Source organism: Brassica oleracea, unplaced genomic scaffold (genome assembly GCF_000695525.1).
Source record: "Brassica oleracea var. oleracea cultivar TO1000 unplaced genomic scaffold, BOL UnpScaffold00802, whole genome shotgun sequence".
NCBI lineage: Eukaryota > Viridiplantae > Streptophyta > Magnoliopsida > Brassicales > Brassicaceae > Brassica > Brassica oleracea.
This window is the reverse complement of record NW_013617461.1, coordinates 46,919-67,263: the sequence shown is the minus strand read 5'-3', so window position 1 is coordinate 67,263 and position 20,345 is coordinate 46,919. Positions and strand designations below refer to the sequence as shown.

The following is a 20,345-nucleotide window of genomic DNA, read 5'->3' as shown; positions in this document are numbered from 1 at the left end:
CTTACACAACTCTTCTACTTGAACATTCATGAAAGAAGCTGTAGCACAGACGGTTTGATAAGGAGGTGTCCCGCGGGATGGGCCCGCGAAGGCCTATATATTCTGCGGTACAGGTTTGGACCGGCATTTTGAAGTCCGCAGCCCGCGCGGGACAGGCCCGCCGTGACCCGCTCGACAACTAACCCGCCGCGGTACGGGACGGAACAGGATGGGTAAACCTGTTTGACATCTCTACTCTTTACTGTCTTAGCTTAAAAACATAAATTTTTCGCATTCATTCATCTCTATCCTCACCTTAAAAGCAAAACTCACATTCTTCAATTTCACTTCTGATGGAAGAGATTAGACACAGTCGTTGACCGCTGTTAATCCCAAAGTAGCTTGACCAAAAGCCATCCTTAGCTATATATCATTGTTCTATAATCTAAGAACTATAACGTATAAACTAAAACATGTTAGTGGAAACGTATACAGTTTAATACTAGCTCAGTACATACATATTTGGTCATTCCATTCTGGTGTATATATTCAACTTTTCCACTTAAACATACCATATCCCCTATATATTAAAGGAGAATCGCTTTTAAAACTTACCTTAAAAGTTTATTAGCAAGGAATGTGACGTGGTGACGTGGCTTCACGGGAAGCTTTTATTTAGTAAAATGCTTAGGTGTCACGTAGAAAACGTTTCTCACCAAAACTGTGAATTTAATGCATTCACACTAACATTCATTTGAAAAAACTTCATACCATCTATATTTTTCTCGACGAACACTTTTACGTGATAAACTTTCAGCTTCAAGTTCGATTAGTTGATTTATCAATCTTCTCAATATAATCATAACATCAATAAAGATTCCTTATTCCTTTATACGTTTATGTTAAAAAACGGCAACCCATCTGATCTATCGCCATTAAGTCGACATATCCGTAGAGACGACAAAACGATGAAACTTTAGTACGATGCCAAGTGTTAATGAAAAAACCTTTTTCACCATACCTGCTTTCATGCATTTAGCAGAGCACTCACGTTCTTGAGAACCACCTCTCATTGCTGAAAGAGGACGTTGAAAATATATTTCTAGATAAATGTGTCGTACTCGGTTTTGTTATTGCCCGATGAGGTGATCTCCGTTTTGAGGAGACTGAATCACTGTAAATCATCTCGTCTTAGTGTATTAGTCTTCTCGAGCAAGCAATATAAGCATGTGAGTGTCAACACCTTCGCCGCCATGAGAGCTCTGCATTAGACGACCTTGAAGATGAGAAGAAACTTCCAGGAACGAACCATCAGCACGTGAGAACCACCAGCAAGTCTCACGTGTTGGTCGTATCTGGAACAACCTTTACAATTTAGAGGGTGAAATAACCTTCAATTTCTTTTATTATGCAACTATGTTTTCTGAATTTAAAGGAGTTATACTTTATTATTTCACACAGTTATTGTTTTGCTTATAATATGTTATTGATTCATTTTTTGATTTTATTTGTTAAACCCCTAAGTGTATAACTACTACAACGTGATAGGCGAAATATAAAAAAATTATTTTCCAAAGCTTCTTCTCAAACTTGCAAACACCATATATTAAATTTTAATATTAGTGAATCTATTATAAAAAGTCTCTGGCTTCGCTCCTATAACAATCATACATTTAGTTCTATCTAACTATCGCTTAAAGTGTACCTTATGTTATATATAATCATAATATATAATTTTAATATTAATATAGACTTCTTATCCCGCTTAAAGCACAGCTATCTAATATATATATAAAAACTGTAGAATCCTTTCTTAGGTGCTGATTTTCCAATCAGTCGCTCTTGAGTCTTCTAGTTATAGAAACACATGTAGTTTGATGACAAAGTTAGGAAATGACACAATTACTTCTCAATATCTTATGCTAGTCAAACTATGTTTCTTTGAAGTTCATCCACACGAACAAGTCATCATGGCCATGACTTTACGAGCAAGGAAATCAACTTAGCTAACATATTGGGCTTTATTATCAGGTTAGAGTTTGATGGCGGAGATTGCATTTTATTATAAACTAGCCCATGAGACCAAATATCAAAACTTTATTGCGTCCGTCATATACATCAATATCTCATTAGCATTTCTTTGTGCGCTTATACTTATTACTACCGATGGACCTTTGTGTGTCATCTTCCAATTCTTGAGTTATGTATAAACTCGCAGCTCTTTCATTCACGCAGATAAAAACCACAATGTTCTTTATGTTTGTATTTTTGTTTATATGTTACACTATTGGTAGTTACGTTTTCAAAAATTACACAACCATCTTAGTATTTTTTTCAAAAACATTTACAAAGATTTCTTATTGAGCGACGTTTTACAAGTTGTAAACACAAAAATGTAAAAGAAGAACAGAGCCGGCCCTGAATACAAGCTAATCAAGCATGTGCTTCAGGGCCAGGAAGGATAAATATAGTTTACAAAAGTAATCAAAAATCTGTGTACGAGTAAAAAGAGTGCAATGTTAACTACATTTCAATATTTTTCAAGATAAATGGCCAAAATAAATTTATTTACTTGTAGGACTATTTTTTCAGGCACGACCCTGAAGAAGATGCACGCCTAACATACTAGCCAGTGTACAACCTTATTTAAACAGGACCTAACAAACAATCAAGACTTTAATAGTGCCAATTTTCAGTTACTTTTATCTCTTGGGGATTATTTATACGTTTGACAAGTTTTGGAGTTATTGGAATTTTCATGAAACACGTTTCCTCTATTGATTAGGCGAGGATCTTTAATTAGCAAAATCTTGAAGGAAGTTTACTAAAATTAAAATAACTAGCTATTGAAAGTAATGTTAATATAATCACGATGCTATTAGAATAGAGATGACTCATCCATCGCTCGAGATATTTTAAGTATATTTATGGACACACACTGACAAAAACACAATAAAGTTAAAACAAAATAAAACATATACTTATGGACACACACTGACAAAACACACAATAAAACTAAAAGCAAGTGATAAAATTGACGATGTTATGGATTGGAGCAACAACTTAACTTATTAAGACATCACTAAAGAGACATTAATTTAGTATTTACGGTGATATATACTAAGTTGCTTTGGTCTAGTGGTACAGGAACTCCAGCTGGAGTGTCCGCCTCTGGAGATCCGTCAGATTTGACTCCTCGACTGACCGGGGTTGAGAGCGGTTCGGTTGAACGGGATCTCCTTCGGTTAGGCTTCGCTGACGGCGTTGCTCCGTCGTACCGTCTTTCTGGCACCGGAGGAAGGCAGCTGTCTCATTTCTTGACGCGTGTACCATTGATTGCTGGACAATCGGACACGTGGTGGAGGTGTGAGGTTTCCTTCCCCAACGGTTCTCGTCTATGGGCTGATGGCCCGTAGTTCGTTTAGTCAATGTTCGGCCTGTTTGTGTTTGGGCGTTTGTGGTTGGCCTTTCTCTTGGCCTGTTTGTTTGACTTTTGTTTTGCTTGTAAAGTTTGGTTGGGCTTGGCTCTTGTGGGGCTTTGCCCCATTTAATAAAAAGTATGTTCAGAAAAAAAAAAAAAAAAAAAAAAAGTTGTAAAAGCCTTTGTAGACTTCTTTCAGCTCCAGACGCGTCTAGAGTTCTCTGGACCGTCGAGAACCATGGGACCAAGTCACAGCTAGTGCTTTGAACGGTCCAGATTCATCATAAACATGTACTTGTGGGGGCAGGTTGACAACTTTGCTACGAAACACAAGTGTGAACATGATAAGAAATTCTTTAGATTCTGGTCGGTTTATTAATATTCCAAACTTACCCTCAATAGAACCGTATGATGTCAATAACTAACTTATTAAATTTCATAAAGTCAACCATAGTTGGTGCTTTAAACGGAGAGTGGTTATGTCATTCCAATATAAAGCTCCGCGCGTCAGAGCCAAAACACCAAAAAGACAGCACGTAGCCGTGTAACACCAATAACCCACACACTAACTTCGAACACGCCACGTAGCCTCTCAGTTAACTTGTGGCCGCCGGTAACCGGTCACCGACACTTGGAATCACACCGTATATATATTCATCAGAAGAAAGCACACACGCACGCGTCTCAAAAAAAATTGTAATTTCAAAACACACAAACAAAGGCAAGTGACGCACGCAGCGAAACCGACAAGAAGTTTTCTGAGGAAAGTTATCGAGTTTTGTTTTTTTTTTCGTGGTTGATGTGAAGAGAACAGAGATGGTGGCTGAAGCAGAGGTTACGTTCCAACAGAGTTTACCGGCGGTTTTAGATATACAACTGTTAAGAGCATCAGCCGGCGTTACAGATATAGACGGCGTCTCTCTCTCCGCCGTTAAATCACCAGTTTCTCTTTCGGTAAGTGTCTCTGTTAAAAATTGGATTTATTTTCTCCGGTTGGGCTTTGTGGGGTTTGTTCTGTGAGAGGAATTGAATTTTAGGTTCTTATATTCATCAAAGAGGATGTATTTATTACAAAACCGGATTGATTATGTTGTCTGAATTGTCAGTTGGAGTTTTAAACTACTTTGGTCGGAAAGTTCGTGTCTCTGTGTAAATATCTTGTCTTAGTATGTGTGTACCTTTTGACCAATGGAACAGGGTTTAAGATGTTCGGAATCGGATGATGATGATGATTGTAGTTCAAGTGTCTCGTTAGATGTTCCGGTTATACGCTCTGGGAGCTATGCTGATATTGGACCAAGGAGATCCATGGAAGACGAACACATTTGCATAGACGATCTATCTTCTCGTGTTGCGTCTCTTCATGACTTACCAAAACCTAGTGCTTTCTACGCGGTATTGCATTTTATATAGTGCAAATTATTATTTCATTTGATTAATTGCTTGATCATAAGATTAGTCAATTTACTGTTTTTTTTTGCATCTTGTATATGTAGGTTTTTGATGGCCATGGAGGACCAGAAGCAGCAGCTTACGTAAGAAAAAACGCTATTAAACTATTCTTCGAAGACGAAAAATTTCCACAAACATCTGAAGTGAACAGTATCTACGTAGAAGAAGTCAAGAGTTCATTGAGGAACGCGTTTCTTCAAGCCGATCTTGCTTTATCAGAGGACCGTAGCATCAACCCTTCTTCTGGTACCACGGCTCTCACCGCCCTTGTGTTTGGAAGACACTTGATGGTGGCGAATGCAGGGGACTGCAGAGCCGTTCTCTGTAGGAACGGCGAAGCAATAGACATGTCTCAAGACCATAGACCAATCTACTTACCCGAAAGAAGAAGAGTGGAATCATGTGGCGGCTTCGTCGACGACGGTTACTTAAACGGCATTTTATCGGTGACACGAGCTCTTGGCGACTGGGACATGAAGCTACCGCGAGGCTCACGTTCTCCACTCATAGCTGAGCCAGAGATCAAGCAGATAAGATTAACAGAGGAGGACGAGTTTCTGATAATGGGATGCGACGGGATTTGGGATGTTTTGACGAGTCAAGAAGCCGTTAGTATAGTCAGGCGTGGATTACGCCGTCACGATGATCCGATGAGAAGTGCTAGAGAGCTTGCTTTGGAGGCTTTGAGGCTAAATACGTTTGATAACTTAACGGTGGTGGTTGTTTGCTTCTTGCCGGTTGATAACGTGGCGGTAGCGGCTGATCCTACGGTGGAGAAGCAAATGTGTTGTAGTTTGACGGCAGATGCTTTTCAGAGCTTGAGGGCCTTTTTGGACGGCTGATTTGAAAAGATGATAGACGTTCTGAATTTTTTGTTGCTTTTGTATGTATGTAACTTCAAGTGTCTACGTGCTCCATTTTTTGTGTAAGCTATAGAGGTTATTTGTTTCGTGCATGGATTCAAGTTTATGTACATAAACTTGCTCCATTTAAGCTTATATTATACAGTTTATTAAGTCACATTGAATTTGGATTGCTTGGTATACAACCTTTGAATTATCAAATAAGGACTTTAATTTCTAGGTTTTTAATCAATTTCTAGGTTGGAATTATTGAATAAGGACCTTATTATCAATTTAAAATTTAGGACCTTAATCTATAGGGTTTTACCAAATAAGGACCTTAATTTCTAAAAAAAATTGCCAAAAATTAAATGACCTAGTGCAAATGACTGTCAACAAATGCTATAAGCTGGCACTGTAGTTTATTCTATCCATTTGCTTATTATGATTATTCTCTTTATTATAATGTTTTTGTGTTATATACATTGTAATTTTCCTTTATTTAAAGATTTCACATAAAATAACATAGATAACCTTTTTTGTGTGGAAAAAAAAAGATATTCTATTGCCCATTTTTGCTTTTTTGAATAATAGAGTGATTGGTGATTGTGATTATACCAGGATAATAACTTCTATCTCAACCTCAACCTAGACGACAAGTCGACAACCTCTACCTCAAGTTATTATAGCTCGAATTTTAAGAACCCATAGAGAAATGTTTTTTTTTAAGAAGAAATGTATCGATATGAATCGAGACATATACCTTGGTTTAAAAGAAGGAATGAGAATGAAGCTGAGTACATGCTCTTTCGTGATGATTCAAGGAAATTTCTTTCATCATGGAGTAGAAGCTCCGGAACTGGATGATATATAGCTTGTATAGTATTTCTTGTGACATGTATGGTCGTTGATAATGACATTTTTCATTATGATATATTTTTTTAAAGACATTAATTTAACAAATTTCTATTATCTATTAAATATGCCGTATACCTTTTAAATTTCAACTTTTTTACATATATAACTGAGAGTTTAATAACTTATATGAAATATCATATAGGCAGACCCAAAGAGTTAGATTCCACTTGTAAGATTGAACAATTTCTTTTGAAATATCATAAAAACATCAACCAAGCAAAATGCTTATCATAAAACAAAATACTTTTTTGTTTATTTTCTCACAAGAATATAAAGCAGAGAAAATTTTAAGGCTCATTCACATTTATTATTTTATCAACTTTAACTTTTAACTATACAAAATAAAATAACATGGATAGCCTTCCTTGTGTGTGTAAAAAATATTATTTTATTAGCCCAAATTTCACTTGTTGAGTAGTAGGATGATCACTGATTGTGGTCCACCACTCATAGCAAAATGTTTTTTTTTACTATCCAATGTTTTACTATTAAATTATTTTATTATCCAATGATCTATTTCATAAATTCTTTTAGGTGGGGTATTGAATCTATAAACATTTGATTGAATAGGAGGAAATTGAAGATTCCATTAACTTCTTTGTTATTCAATTTAACAGTTTTCTAATTCTGTTAACTATTTATATTATTCAATTTTGGTATATTTTGAGAAAGAAATATCTGAAAGAAATAAAAAAAAAATTATTATAAAAGGTAAATAACTAATTTTGTGCTTTTAGTCCAGGATTTAAATGGAGTTCTTTATATGGTTTATCTATAGGATATGTACATAAATATGTGCGTCAGGATTATTGATCACTATAATATGATAATAAAAAAATAAGTACTTGTGCAGAAAGCAAAACTGATGCAAAGATTAAAGCACTTGTGCAAACTGCATGAACAAATGCAATACACATGATTAAGGGAAAATAACTAATTTTCATTTGCTAAAAAAAAATATGAACTATTAAGTTTTTTAGTTAATACAAAAACTAATTTTAGTTGCCTATATTAAATACATATACTTTTAAAATTAGGAAATTTTACATTCTTTTTTACGACGTCAACTATGTTTAACAGACAGCTAAGACAATGTTGAGTGTTGTTAATTGAACATGTGGTCAAGTTGTGAAAGCACCATTACCCCTTTAGCAAATAGAAATTAGTTTGAGTATTTTTTTAAAAAATCCCCAAGGTTAGTGCAAACAACAGAGAGATAAACCAGAGATAGAGAACGCTAATAAAGAACATCATTCCCACAAATTTAATGGTGGTTTTAATTGACTTGCACCATTTTACAAGGATCTGAGAATACAAGAACATTATCAGAACCTTTGAGACCACTAAAAGTCAGACCGTAATATTTAAGCAAATACATCTAGAAAATTTAATAAATTAACACATAATCTAAACCTAATTAAATACATTATTATAAAGATGACAAGCGTAATTATTAGCGGTGCACAGTTCAGACGGTCAAAACAATTCTTGAGCCATTAAAAAAAGTGAAACTCACATGGCACGATAGAGTTGACTTTTCACATACATGCATATAATACACATGCATAAATATCAGCACATCAGTTCTCGTAAATATCATTCAGAACGCTTCAACAATGTCTGGACGCAGGCAATTTTCTGATCTCTCATACCATTTCCATATAACGGTATACATAAATTTATATTTATGCAATCTGATTTGCTGAATCTTTGCAGATTAGAGGGCAAAGTCGTAATCATCACCGGCGGAGCAAGCGGGATTGGAGCTGAGTCCGTCAGGTTGTTCACGAAACACGGCGCTCGAGTCGTTATAGTTGATGTACAAGACGAGCTCGGTCAAAAACTTGCCGTTTCCATAGGAGAAGACAAGGCGAGTTACTATCATTGCGATGTCACAAATGAGACAGAAGTAGAAAACGCCGTTAAGTACACCGTCGACAAACACGGAAAGCTTGACGTTGTGTTTAGTAACGCCGGCGTTATAGAGCCGTTTGTGAGCATTCTCGACCTAAATCTTGATGCGTTAGACCGAACAATCTCCGTGAACCTCCGTGGAGCAGCCGCGTTCATCAAACACGCGGCACGCGCCATGGTGGAGAAAGACACGCGTGGGTCCATCATTTGCACCACCAGCGTCGCCGCTGAGATCGCCGGGACGGCACCACACGGGTAAACTCAGATATTCCCAACAATTAAAATAAAAAAAATGTTTATTACCGAACTAACAAAAGTATGTATTAGTGGACCAAACCTGTACACATGAGATCATATATAACGTTGTATTATTGTTAGTAGGAACATTATGGTCAGGTCATGCTACCACGATTCAACTAGTTTACTACATTTATTGAACTGTGAGGTTTATGACAGATATACGGCGTCGAAGCATGGGCTGTTAGGACTGATCAAATCAGCTTCTGGCGGGTTGGGAAAGTACGGGATACGAGTAAACGGCGTTGCTCCGTTTGGGGTGGCCACACCATTAGTTTGCAACGGATTCAATATGGAGCCAAACGTGGTCGAGGAAAACACGTCAGCGTCGGCGAATCTGAAGGGAATTGTGTTGAAAGCTAGCCATGTGGCAGAGGCTGCTCTGTTTCTAGCATCGGATGAGTCGGCTTACGTAAGCGGTCAGAACCTGGCTGTTGACGGCGGTTACACGGTGGTTAAGTCGTAGCTACAACTTGGGCACATGATGATGAGTTTTTAAATTTTTTATAAAATTGTTGTTTAAAATTATTTGGGTCAAAAGTTGACTTGGATACATGGGGATTGAATAGTTTCTGAGGTAAGCAAGTTGCCTTGAAACGTGGGATGTTGCTTCCATTTTTATTTGGAAACATGCATCCGTGATCCCATTATCCAACTTATTGCAGATCTCGAGGATAATAAACTAAACAACTATTTTTATAAGGTTGATTGTTTTGATCAGATAATAGGCCTTCTCATTCAGCTTTTAGTAACTCTTCTTTAATTAACTAATCCCGTACACATTGATACACTTCCACACACATTTTATGACTAATAAATATTTGTTTATGAAATGACTGGACCTGGCCTTGGTAAGTCCTCAATATATAGACACTTGTTCAGTATCCCATATAAGATAATATCAGGTCAGATTGGAGTGGTTTTTAAAACACTTTATCGCTGTAACTTGATCTCATTGTATTGGTAGTTGACAAAAAACTTAAGTATCTATCAAATTGAATGTGACCAATCTGAGATCTATTTACTGGATGTGTCGTATTCCTTTGGTCCACTCCCCACTTGTTGAAAGGGTTTGTAGCCTCAGTATTTATGTATGTGACCAATCTGGGATCTCTTCACCGGATGTGTCATATTCCTTTGGTCCACTCCCCACTTATTGTATTTGTAGTCGACAAAAAGTTAAGTATCTATCAAAATGAATGTGACCAATCTGGGATCTCTTCACTGGCTGTGTCACATTCCTTTGGTCCACTCCCCACTTGTTGAAAGGGTTTGTAGCCTCAGTATATGGTTGCTTGGAATATCCCAAAGGGCCAACATTGGAAATGTTGAAGATTGTATTGCAGACAAAGTTAGAGATGTATTTAGGCAACGTGTTTGAAAACCGGACCGGATACCGAGTCGGTATGGCTACTGGTTGACTGGTTGGACCAGTTCAACCGGTCGAACCGGGTTTTCTATTTAAAAAATAAATAAATCTAATCATATATTACATTATATGGACCTGAAATGTAGTTCTCCATATGATACGTTCTATGTTCTCTTTTATTAATCAGATAATAAACAATAACAATAAATTTAGTTAGATATACAGTTAACAAGTGAATAATATATGTAAACTGAAACTGATAAAAAACCATATGAACGACTGTTTAAATTACGTATTTATTTATTTTTATAATTATAAATCTTAAATTTTATGAATATGGCAAAATGAGAATAGAATATGAGAGTCAAAAAGATATTTTAAAAAAATTTCTTAAAAAAATAGAACTAAAAGGAAAACCAATTAAGTAGTGAAAGTTAAACATTGATTATGAAATATTAATTTTTAATAACAATTGAAAATACTCTCTTCGTTCCTAAAAGATTCATGTTTTAGAAAAAAAAAATTGTTTCTAAAAGATACAATTTTTACATTTTCAATATATTAATTAATGAAAAATTGTACTTTTCAAAAAATACAATTGTGTTTAATAAAATCTCATTGGTTAAAAGTTATTGGGAATAGTTAATTAAGAAAAACAATGTATTGGAAAATACAATTTTATATGTTTTCTTAATAAGTGTGAAAAAACTATAACAAGGATCTTTTAAAAACCGGATCACTGGTTTTTCTCAAATCCGAGTTTTAAACCGTACCAGACTCGGCTTCTTCAACGAGTCACGATCGAACCGGTTCGACCGGCCGGTCCGATTTCAAAACATTATTAATGGTTGGGTTCAATGCATAAAAATAATGGAGCGGCCAGGGATCAAACCCCGTGCCTCTCGCATGCGAGCGCTCTACCATTTGAGCTACAACCCATTGTTGATTTAAGATTCTACCACCACCTCAATTTGCAATGACCTTGATTATCTCATTCATCAGATGTAAGGAAATCATCTCAATGACAATGATCTACTTTATGGATTTGTTTGTGCAGTTAAAAGCCAATTCCAATGCTATATAGGCTTCAAACATAAAATAATCGATAGGCCCTTCTAAACAAATGGGCTTACGTTGAGAGATTGGGTCTGGACTTGTAATTTGCACACGGAAAAATGCAAAAACAAACAAAAGTGGAGATGCGGGGTATCGAACCCCGTGCCTCTCGCATGCAAAGCGAGCGCTCTACCATTTGAGCTACATCCCCATCTTGCTCCTTGTAACCAATCTAATCTCATCTTTATAAAAATGCGTCGGTTCGAATTATTTTCCCATACCTTTCTCTGTGGGGTTTGTTTGATGCGTCAAAGGAGTTTCTCTGTTGTGAGTCAGAGAGGAGACAACAAACAAAAATGGATGATTGCTGCGCCGTTTGCGCCGAGAATCTAGAATGGGTTGCTTACGGCTTCTGCGGCCACCGAGAGGTTTGCTCCACCTGCGTCGTTCGCCTCCGCTTCATCCTCGGCGATCGCCGCTGCTGCATCTGCAAAACCGAATGCCCCATCGTCTTCGTCACAAAGGTCAAACCTTTTTTCACCTCTAACCACATCTCTTAAATGTCTCAACTTTGTAAAGGTTAAGCCTTTTCACCTCACTGTGCTTTAAAGGTCTCAACTTTGTTACTGTGTTAGAAACTGAAAACTAAAAAACTCAATCTTGGGGGAGTTTCATTTACACTATATGCTTTCTTAAATGTCTCAACTTTGTAAAGGTTAAGCCTTTTACACCTCACTGTGCTTTAAAGGTCTCATAACATTTACTAAAAGCTTTGATCTTTACACTAGCAGGAGTTTGGTGATTATACAAAGACGATTACTGACTTCTCAACGTTCCCATCAGACCCAAAGGAAGGTCGTGTGGGCTCCTTCTGGTACCATGAAGAAACCAAACTCTTCTTCGATGACTTCAACCAGTACACAAGGATTAAGTCAATGTGCAGACTCTCCTGCACCTCTTGTGTCTCTAACCATCGTATGCGGTTTAAGAGCGTTGAGCACTTGAAGAATCACTTGAACCAGCAGCATAAGTTGCATATGTGTAGTTTATGTCTTGTGGGTCGTAAGGTCAGGGGCTGAGACTAGTACTACTACCACCCTCTTTGGTCTTAAGTGTTTTAAAAGAACAAAGCTTATGCTTTTTGTTATGACAGGTATTCATTTGTGAGCAGAAGCTGTTTACTAAGGAGCAGTTGAATCAGCATATAAGTAGCGGTGACTCTGAAGTTGATGGAAGTGAGAGTGAGAGAGGAGGCTTCACTGGTCATCCTATGTGCGAGTTCTGTAAGCGTCCGTTCTATGGTGGCAATGAGCTTTACACTCATATGTCTAGAGAGCATTACACCAGTCACATATGCCAAAGGTGACTGTAATTTTATTATGAATTTGATTGGCCTTGTAATGATTTCATTTGATTCAATCTGGTCTGGCATTGCAGGCTGAGGCCAGGGCAGTATGAATATTATGGAAACTATGATGATCTGGAGGTATGAATGTATATCCTATGGTATAATGTTTGTGGCTGCATTGGGTTCTCACTTGAAATTGTAACAGGCTCACTTCCGCAGTGACCATTTTCTATGTGAAGACGAGTCTTGTCTTGCTAAGAAGTTCATAGTTTTCCAAATCGAAGCTGAGTTGAAAGTAAACTCTTCTTCTTCTTTTTTTTCTGTTCCCACAGTTTGTTATATTCTGCTCTATTAAAAGTATTACTCGCATTTGTTTATTAGAGGCACAATACAGTTGATCATGGAGGTAGAATGTCTCGTACTCAGCAAAGCGCGTCGTTACAGGCATGTAACTATCTCTCTTGTCAGCTTGTGTGTTGATTTTTGTTTGCCTATGTTTAATATTTGGTTCGGTTTCAGATTCAAGCGGGTTTCCAAGTTCAGAGTCGCCGTGGAAGGAGACGATCATCTCAAGCACCTTATGCCATTGACGACGGTTATCCTCTTCTTCAAACTATGAGGAGCCCTGGAGGATCACGTCTGGGAGAATCTTCTTTCCCTCCACTCTCCGTGCAAGCAAACCGAGGAGTGCAAACAAGATTTGGACAGAACTCAGAGAGTAACAATCTAAGACATGAAGCAAATAGAAGTGCAGCTGCTAGGTCTTCTCAAGCCTGGCCAGCGTTAATCCGAGGCCCAACTCAAGCATCTGTTCCAAGCAGTGTACAATCTTCTAGCGCTTCTGCTCAATCTCAGTCTAGAACTCTTGCTTCTTCTCAAGCATCAGTTAGTGGATGTTCATCTGGTTCTTCACTGAACTCCAGCAATGTAAAGAGGAATCATCACACAACTTCAACTGCTAAAACGTCTGATACAAGATCACTAGAGCAGCCTTCTCATCCTGGTTCTCCACCAGTTTCTGCTGTGAAGTCTGATAACAAGAGTTTGGTTGATAAAATACGCTCCAGCCTCGGTCACGATGAAGAGTTATTCAAGGCCTTCAAGGATACATCAGGAAAGTATCGTCATGGTTCGATAGATGCAAGAACTTACTTAGAGTATGTGAAAGGGTATGGGTTGTCTCACTTAGTTCTCGATATGGCTAGACTCTGCCCTGACCCTAAGAGACAGAAGGAGCTCATTGATACCCATAATGCTTGCTTGAAGAGCAGTTCACAGGCAAAAGAGAGTTGCGGTTTGAAGAAAAACAAAGGGAAAGCTGTGAAAGTTGAAAGTAGCAGTGACTCCATGGGGTTTAAGTTGCAGTTCTCTGACAAATCTCAGGATGAAGACAAGGTGAAGATACAGAAAGACAAAGGCAAAGCAGTTGTGGACACTTCATCTGGTGGTGGAGTGGGATTAGGCAGCAACACAGGGAAGCAATTTAAGAAAACTCCAAAGTTTCTCAGAGCACGTCTTGGCGAGAAATCCATGGCTGCAAACCTTAGGAGTTCTTCTAACACAACAGAGCCTGAAGCAGAATCCAAGAATGATGAATCCAAAAGTAGCCAGAGCTCTACCGATGGGTTGCAACTTCGTGGTGCTTGGCGGAGAGGAAGTGCAAAACTCTTCTCCTAGTTAAAAAAAAAGAATCTGTGTCCTCTTTTGCTTCCTTAGGAAAATAGACAATGATATGACAGCTTTTGCACAGATGAACCAAGTCATATAAGCTTGCATGTGTTTTGTGTCTTTTTGGATGTAGTGAAAGAGCTTATGTTGAAGTATATGGACTAACAACATCGAATGTTAGCAAATGCAAAGGAATCCATTTTGTCTTTAGACAAAGAAAAACTCTTAACACTAATTAACTTTGCCTAGAAAGCATCAAAGAAACTAACAGGCAAGTCCCAGTTGCATAAACTCACTTGCTTGAGGCAGAATGTTGTTAACAAATACGAATAAGGTTTTACCAAGAGACAGATGATGCATTGTAATATTGTATCATTCACGAATCGAATCGTTGTGAACTAGGCACAAACACAACGTCTCTGTGTCGTTGAGGATTTCATCTATCAACAGTATCTACACTTGTTGCATGAACCATTACTACTTTAACAACAAAGCGGGATAGCTCAGTTGGGAGAGCGTCAGACTAAAGATCTGAAGGTCGCGTGTTCGATCTACGCTCACCGCAAATGTTTGATTTTTTAATTCCTTGTTAAATTAATTTTTGTAGAGTTTGTGAATTTTAAAAGTCGATAGATTTTAAAAATCATATGGATTATGAAGATTACGGTAAATGTTATATATAATGAAGTTTATATTCTTTAGTGTTGTTTAAAATTATCTAACCATATTATATATTTTTATTAATGTATACTAAACTCTTTTTTATGGTATATGAATATCGTTTCTATTTTTTTAACAATTAATTTAATATAACTTCATGTATTGCCAAAATCAGTGGACTGCCACTATGAAATCTCTATTTATTCTTTTATTATGAAATGTTAAATTTATTGATCATCAGAAATTGTTACGTACAAGGCAAGATAAAACTAAGCTCAAAAGCTGAAAAAATCAAAGAATGCCCACGTATTTTGCAACCTAGAACCAAACCATCGACACATGAGACCATATAGCCTAGACTTTTGGTAGTACACATCTCTATTCATTAAAGAAACGGATATAAAAAGGATTCTAAATCATTGTGATCAAAAGCTAAGACAAAACTATGCAATAAATAAAGATTGTCATATTTTTTATTTTTTCTCAAAATCTGAAGGTTAACCCATACAAAATTGAGTTTTTCGGTAACTGCAATATATATTGAAATTTATATTCTTTAGTGTTGTTTAAAAATTTCTAACCACATTCTACATTTGTATTAATGTATGCTAAACTCTCTTTCATGGTACATAGACATCACTATAGTTTTAAAAAATTTAATTTAATAAATTTTATATACTACTTAAATCAGTGGACTAAACACTATAAAATATATATTATCTAGAGAAACGGATACAACATACATTCCAAACCTCTTTGACCATCATCATACATCTGTTAAGGATGAAACTATGCAATAAAAAAAGATTGTCATATTTTTGAATTTTTTTCAAAATCTAAAGGTTAACTCCTATAAAATTGAGTTTTTCGATAAACGCTATATATAATGAAGTTTATACTATTTAGTATTGTTTAAAAATTTCTGACCACATTATACATTTTCATTAATGTATACAAAACTTTTTTTCATGGTACATTAATATCGTTTCTATTTTTTAACAATTAATTTAATAAAACTTCATGTACTACCACAATCAGTTGACTAAACACTATAAAATATATATTCTCTAAAGAAACGGACACAAGATACATTTCAAACCTCTTTGACCATCATCATATGTATGTTAAGGATGCGACTATGCAATAAAAAAAATTGTCAAATTTTTTGATTTTTTTTTCAAAATCTGAAGGTTAACCCCCACAAAATTGAAATTTTCGATAAATGCTATATATAATGAAGTTTACACTCTTTAATGTTGTTTAAAAATTTCTAACCATATTATAATTTGTATTAATGTATGTTAAAATCTCTTTCATGGTACATAAACATCACTATAGTTTTTAAAAATTTAATTTAATAAATTTTATAAACTACTTAAATCAGTGGACTAAACACTATAAAATATATATATTCTCTAGAGAAAAGGACACAACATACATTTCAAACCTCTTTGACCATCATAATATGTATGTTAAGGATGCAACTATGCAATAAAAAAAGATTGTCAAATTTTTTGAACTTTTTTCAAAATCTAAAGGTTAACCCCAACAAATTGAGTTTTTCGGTAAATGCTCTATACAATGAAGTTTACACCCTTTAATGTTGTTTAAAAGTTTCTAACCACATTATACATTTTTATTAATGTATGATAAACTCTCTTTCATGGCACATAGACATCACTATAGTTTTTAAAAATTTAATTTAATAAATTTTATATACTACTTAAATTAGTGGACTAAACACTATAAAATATATATTTTCAAGAGAAACGGATACAACATACATTTCAAACCTCTTTAACCATCATAATATGTATGTTAAGGATGCAACTATGCAATAAAAAAAGATCGTCAATTTTTTTGTATTTTGTTTCAAAATCTGAAGGTTAACCCCTACAAAATTGAGTTTTTCGATAAATGCTCTATATAATGAAGTTAACACTCTTTAATTTTGTTTAAAATTTTATAATCACATTATAATTTGTATTAATGTATGCTAAACTCTTTTTCATGGTACATAGACAATACAATTGTTTTTAAAAATTTAATTTAATAAATTTTATATACTACTTAAATCAGTGGAGTAAACACTATAAAATATATATTCTCTAGAGAAATGGACACTACATATATTTCAAACCTCTTAGACCATCATCATATGTCTGTTAATAATGCAACTATGGAATAAAAAAATATTGTCAAATATTTTGAATTTTTTTTTCAAAATCTGAAGGCTAACCCCTACAAAATTGAGTTTTTCGATAAATGCTCTATATAATAAAATTTACGCTCTTTAGTGTTGTGTAAAAATTTCTAACTACATTATAAATTTGTATCAATGTATGCTTAACTCTGATTCATGGTACATATGCATCACTATAGTTTTTACAAATTTAATTTAATAAACTTAATATACTACTTAAATCAGTGGACTAAACACTATAAAATATATATATTCTCTAGAGAAACCGACACAAAATACATTTCAAGCCCCTTTGACCATCATCATACATCTGTTAAGGATGCAACTATGCAATAAAAAAAGATTGTCGAATTTTTTTATTTTTTTTCAAAATCTGAAGGTTAACCCGTACAAAATTAAGTTTTTCGATAAATGCTCTATTAATGAAGTTTACACTCTTTAATGTTGTTTAAAAATTTCTAACCACATTATAAATTTGTATTAATGTATGCTAAACTCTCTTTCGTGGTTCATAGACATCATTATAGTTTTTAAAAATTTAACTTAATAAATTTTATATACTACTTAAATCAGTAGACTAACCAATATAAAATATATATTCTCTAAAGAAACAACACTACATAGATTTCAAACCTCTTTGACCATCATCATATGTCTGTTAAGGATACAACTATGCAATAAAAAAAGATTGTCGAATTTTTTGAATTTTTTTCAAAATCTGAAGGTTAACCCCTACAAAATTGAATTTTTTTCGATAAATGCTTTATGTAATGAAGTTTACATTCTTTAGTGTTGTTCAAAAATTTCTAACCACATTTTACATTTGTATTAATGTATGTCAAACTCTCTTTCATGCACCCGCCCCGCGGCGGGTCAAACGGGGCGGGGCCCACGGGCAATGACTAAAATTTCCAGCTCTACATAGACATCACTATAGTTTTTAAAAAATTAAATTAAATTTTTTTATATACTACTTAAATCAGCAGACTAAACACTATAAAATATATATTCTCTAGAGAAACGGACACAACATATATTTCAAACCTCTTTGACCATCATCATATGTCTGTTAAAGATGCAACTATGCAATAAAAAAAGATTGTCAATTTTTTTTATTTTTTTCAAAATCTGAAGGTTAACCCCTACAAAATTGAGTTTTTCGATAAATGCTCCATATAATGAAGTTTGCACTCTTTAATGTTGTTTAAACATTTCTAACCACATTATAAATTAGTATTAATGTATGCTAAACTCTCTTTCATGGTACATAGACATCACTATAGTTTTAAAAAAAATAATTTAAAATTTTTTATATAGTATTTAAATTAGTGGACAAAACTCGATAAAATATATATTCTCTAGAGAAACGGACACAACATACATTTAAAACCTCTTTGACCATCATCATATGTCTGTTAAGGATGCAACTATGCAATAAAAAATACTGTTTTATTTATTGATTTTTTTTTCAAAACCTCAAGGTTAACCCCTACAAAATTGAGTTTTTTCGATAAATGCTCTATATAATGAAGTTTACATTCTTTAGTGTTGTTCATAAATTTCTAACCACTTTCTACATTTGTATTAATGTATGCTAAACTCTCTTTCATGGTACATAGACATCACTACAGTTTTAAAAAATTTAATTAATAAATTTTTGTACTACTTAAATCAGTAGACTAAACACTATAAAATATATATTCTCTAGAGAAATGGACAAAACATACATTTCAAACATCTTTGACCATCATCACATGTCTTTTAAGAATTCAACGATACAATAAAAAATGGTTGGCAATTTTTTTGAATTTTTTTCAAAATTTCAAAATCCGAAGGTTAACCCCCTACAAAATTGAGTTTTTCGATAAATGCTCTATATAATGAAGTTTATAATCTTTACTGTTGTTCAAAAATTTCTGACCACATTATAATTTGTATTAATGTATGCCAAACTTTCTTTCATGGTACATAGACATCACTATAGTTTTTAAAATTTAATTTAATAAAGTTTGTATACTACTTAAATCAGTAGACTAAAACACTATAAAATATATATTCTCTAGAGAAACGGACACTACATACATTTCAAACTTCTTAGACCATCATCATATGTCTGCTAAGAATGCAACTATACAATAAAAAAAATTGTCGAATTTTTTGAATTTTTTTCAAAATCTGAAGGTTAACCTCTACAAAATTGAGTTTTTTCCGATAAATGCTTTATATAATGAAAAATTACATTCATTAGTGTTGTTCAAAAATTTCTAACCACATTCTACATTTGTATTAATGTATGCTAAACTCTCTTTCATGGTACATAGACATCACTATAGTTTTTAAAAAATTTAATTTAAAACATTTTACAATCTTTAATGTTGTGTAAAAATTTCTAACTACATTATAAATTTGTATCAATGTATGCTTAACTCTGATTCATGGTCCATATACATCACTATAGTTTTTAAAAAATTTAATTTAAAACATTTTACAATCTTTAATGTTGTGTAAAAATTTCTAACTACATTATAAATTTGTATCAATGTATGCTTAACTCTGATTCATGGTCCATATACATCACTATAGTTTTTAAAAATTAAATTTAATAAATTTTATATACTACTTAAATCAGTGGACTAAACACTATAAAATATATATTCTCTAGAGAAACGGACACAAAATACATTTCAAACCTCTTTGACCATCATCATATGTCTATTAAGGATGCAAATATGCAACAAAAAAAAATTGTCAAATTATTTGAATTTTTTTCAAAATCATAAGGTTAACCCTTACAAAATTAAGTTTTTCGGTAAATACTCTATACAATGAAGTTTACACCCTTTAATGTTGTTTAAAATTTTTTAACCACATTATACATTTGTATTAAAGTATGCTAAACTATATTTCATGGTACATAGACATCACTATAGTTTTTAAAAATTTAATTTAATAAATTTTATATAATACTTAAATCAGTAGACTAAACACTATAAAATATAAATTCTCCAGAGAAACGGACACAACATACATTTCAAAACTCTTTGACCATCATCATATGTATGTTAATTGAAATTGAGGTTTTCGATAAATGCTCTATACAAAATTGAGGTTTTCGATAAATGCTCTATACAATGAATTTTAACATTAAAGGTTTGCACCCTTTAATCTTGGTTAAAAATTTCTAACCACATTATACATTTGTATTAATGTATGCTAAA

The 20,345-nt window shown here is 34.1% G+C and overlaps 3 protein-coding genes and 1 non-coding gene across 4 annotated transcripts; 3 read left to right on the top strand and 1 right to left on the bottom strand.

Moving 5' to 3' along the window:
• Window positions 1-3,894: 3,894 nt before the first annotated feature.
• On the top strand, window positions 3,895-5,872 carry LOC106320104 (probable protein phosphatase 2C 49). The gene is made up of 3 exons (XM_013758469.1): window positions 3,895-4,354; window positions 4,598-4,795; window positions 4,897-5,872. Exons 1-3 carry the CDS (start codon window positions 4,217-4,219, stop codon window positions 5,692-5,694), a joined length of 1,134 nt encoding a protein of 377 aa, XP_013613923.1. The 5' UTR covers window positions 3,895-4,216; the 3' UTR covers window positions 5,695-5,872.
• A 2,293-nt stretch (window positions 5,873-8,165) lies between these two features.
• On the top strand, window positions 8,166-9,543 carry LOC106320105 (short-chain dehydrogenase reductase 3b). The gene is made up of 3 exons (XM_013758470.1): window positions 8,166-8,242; window positions 8,329-8,781; window positions 8,983-9,543. The coding sequence occupies exons 1-3, from the start codon at window positions 8,229-8,231 to the stop codon at window positions 9,287-9,289; spliced, it is 774 nt and encodes a 257-aa protein (XP_013613924.1). The 5' UTR covers window positions 8,166-8,228; the 3' UTR covers window positions 9,290-9,543.
• A 1,843-nt stretch (window positions 9,544-11,386) lies between these two features.
• TRNAA-UGC lies at window positions 11,387-11,459 on the bottom strand. Its single transcript has one exon. It is a non-coding gene; the product is annotated as a tRNA-Ala (tRNA).
• Window positions 11,460-11,548: 89 nt separating this feature from the next.
• Window positions 11,549-14,416, top strand: LOC106320098 (E3 ubiquitin-protein ligase hel2). Its single transcript, XM_013758464.1, has 7 exons — window positions 11,549-11,772; window positions 12,040-12,315; window positions 12,402-12,610; window positions 12,686-12,734; window positions 12,802-12,891; window positions 12,978-13,040; window positions 13,116-14,416. The coding sequence occupies exons 1-7, from the start codon at window positions 11,605-11,607 to the stop codon at window positions 14,271-14,273; spliced, it is 2,013 nt and encodes a 670-aa protein (XP_013613918.1). The 5' UTR covers window positions 11,549-11,604; the 3' UTR covers window positions 14,274-14,416.
• The last annotated feature ends 5,929 nt before the right edge of the window (window positions 14,417-20,345 follow it).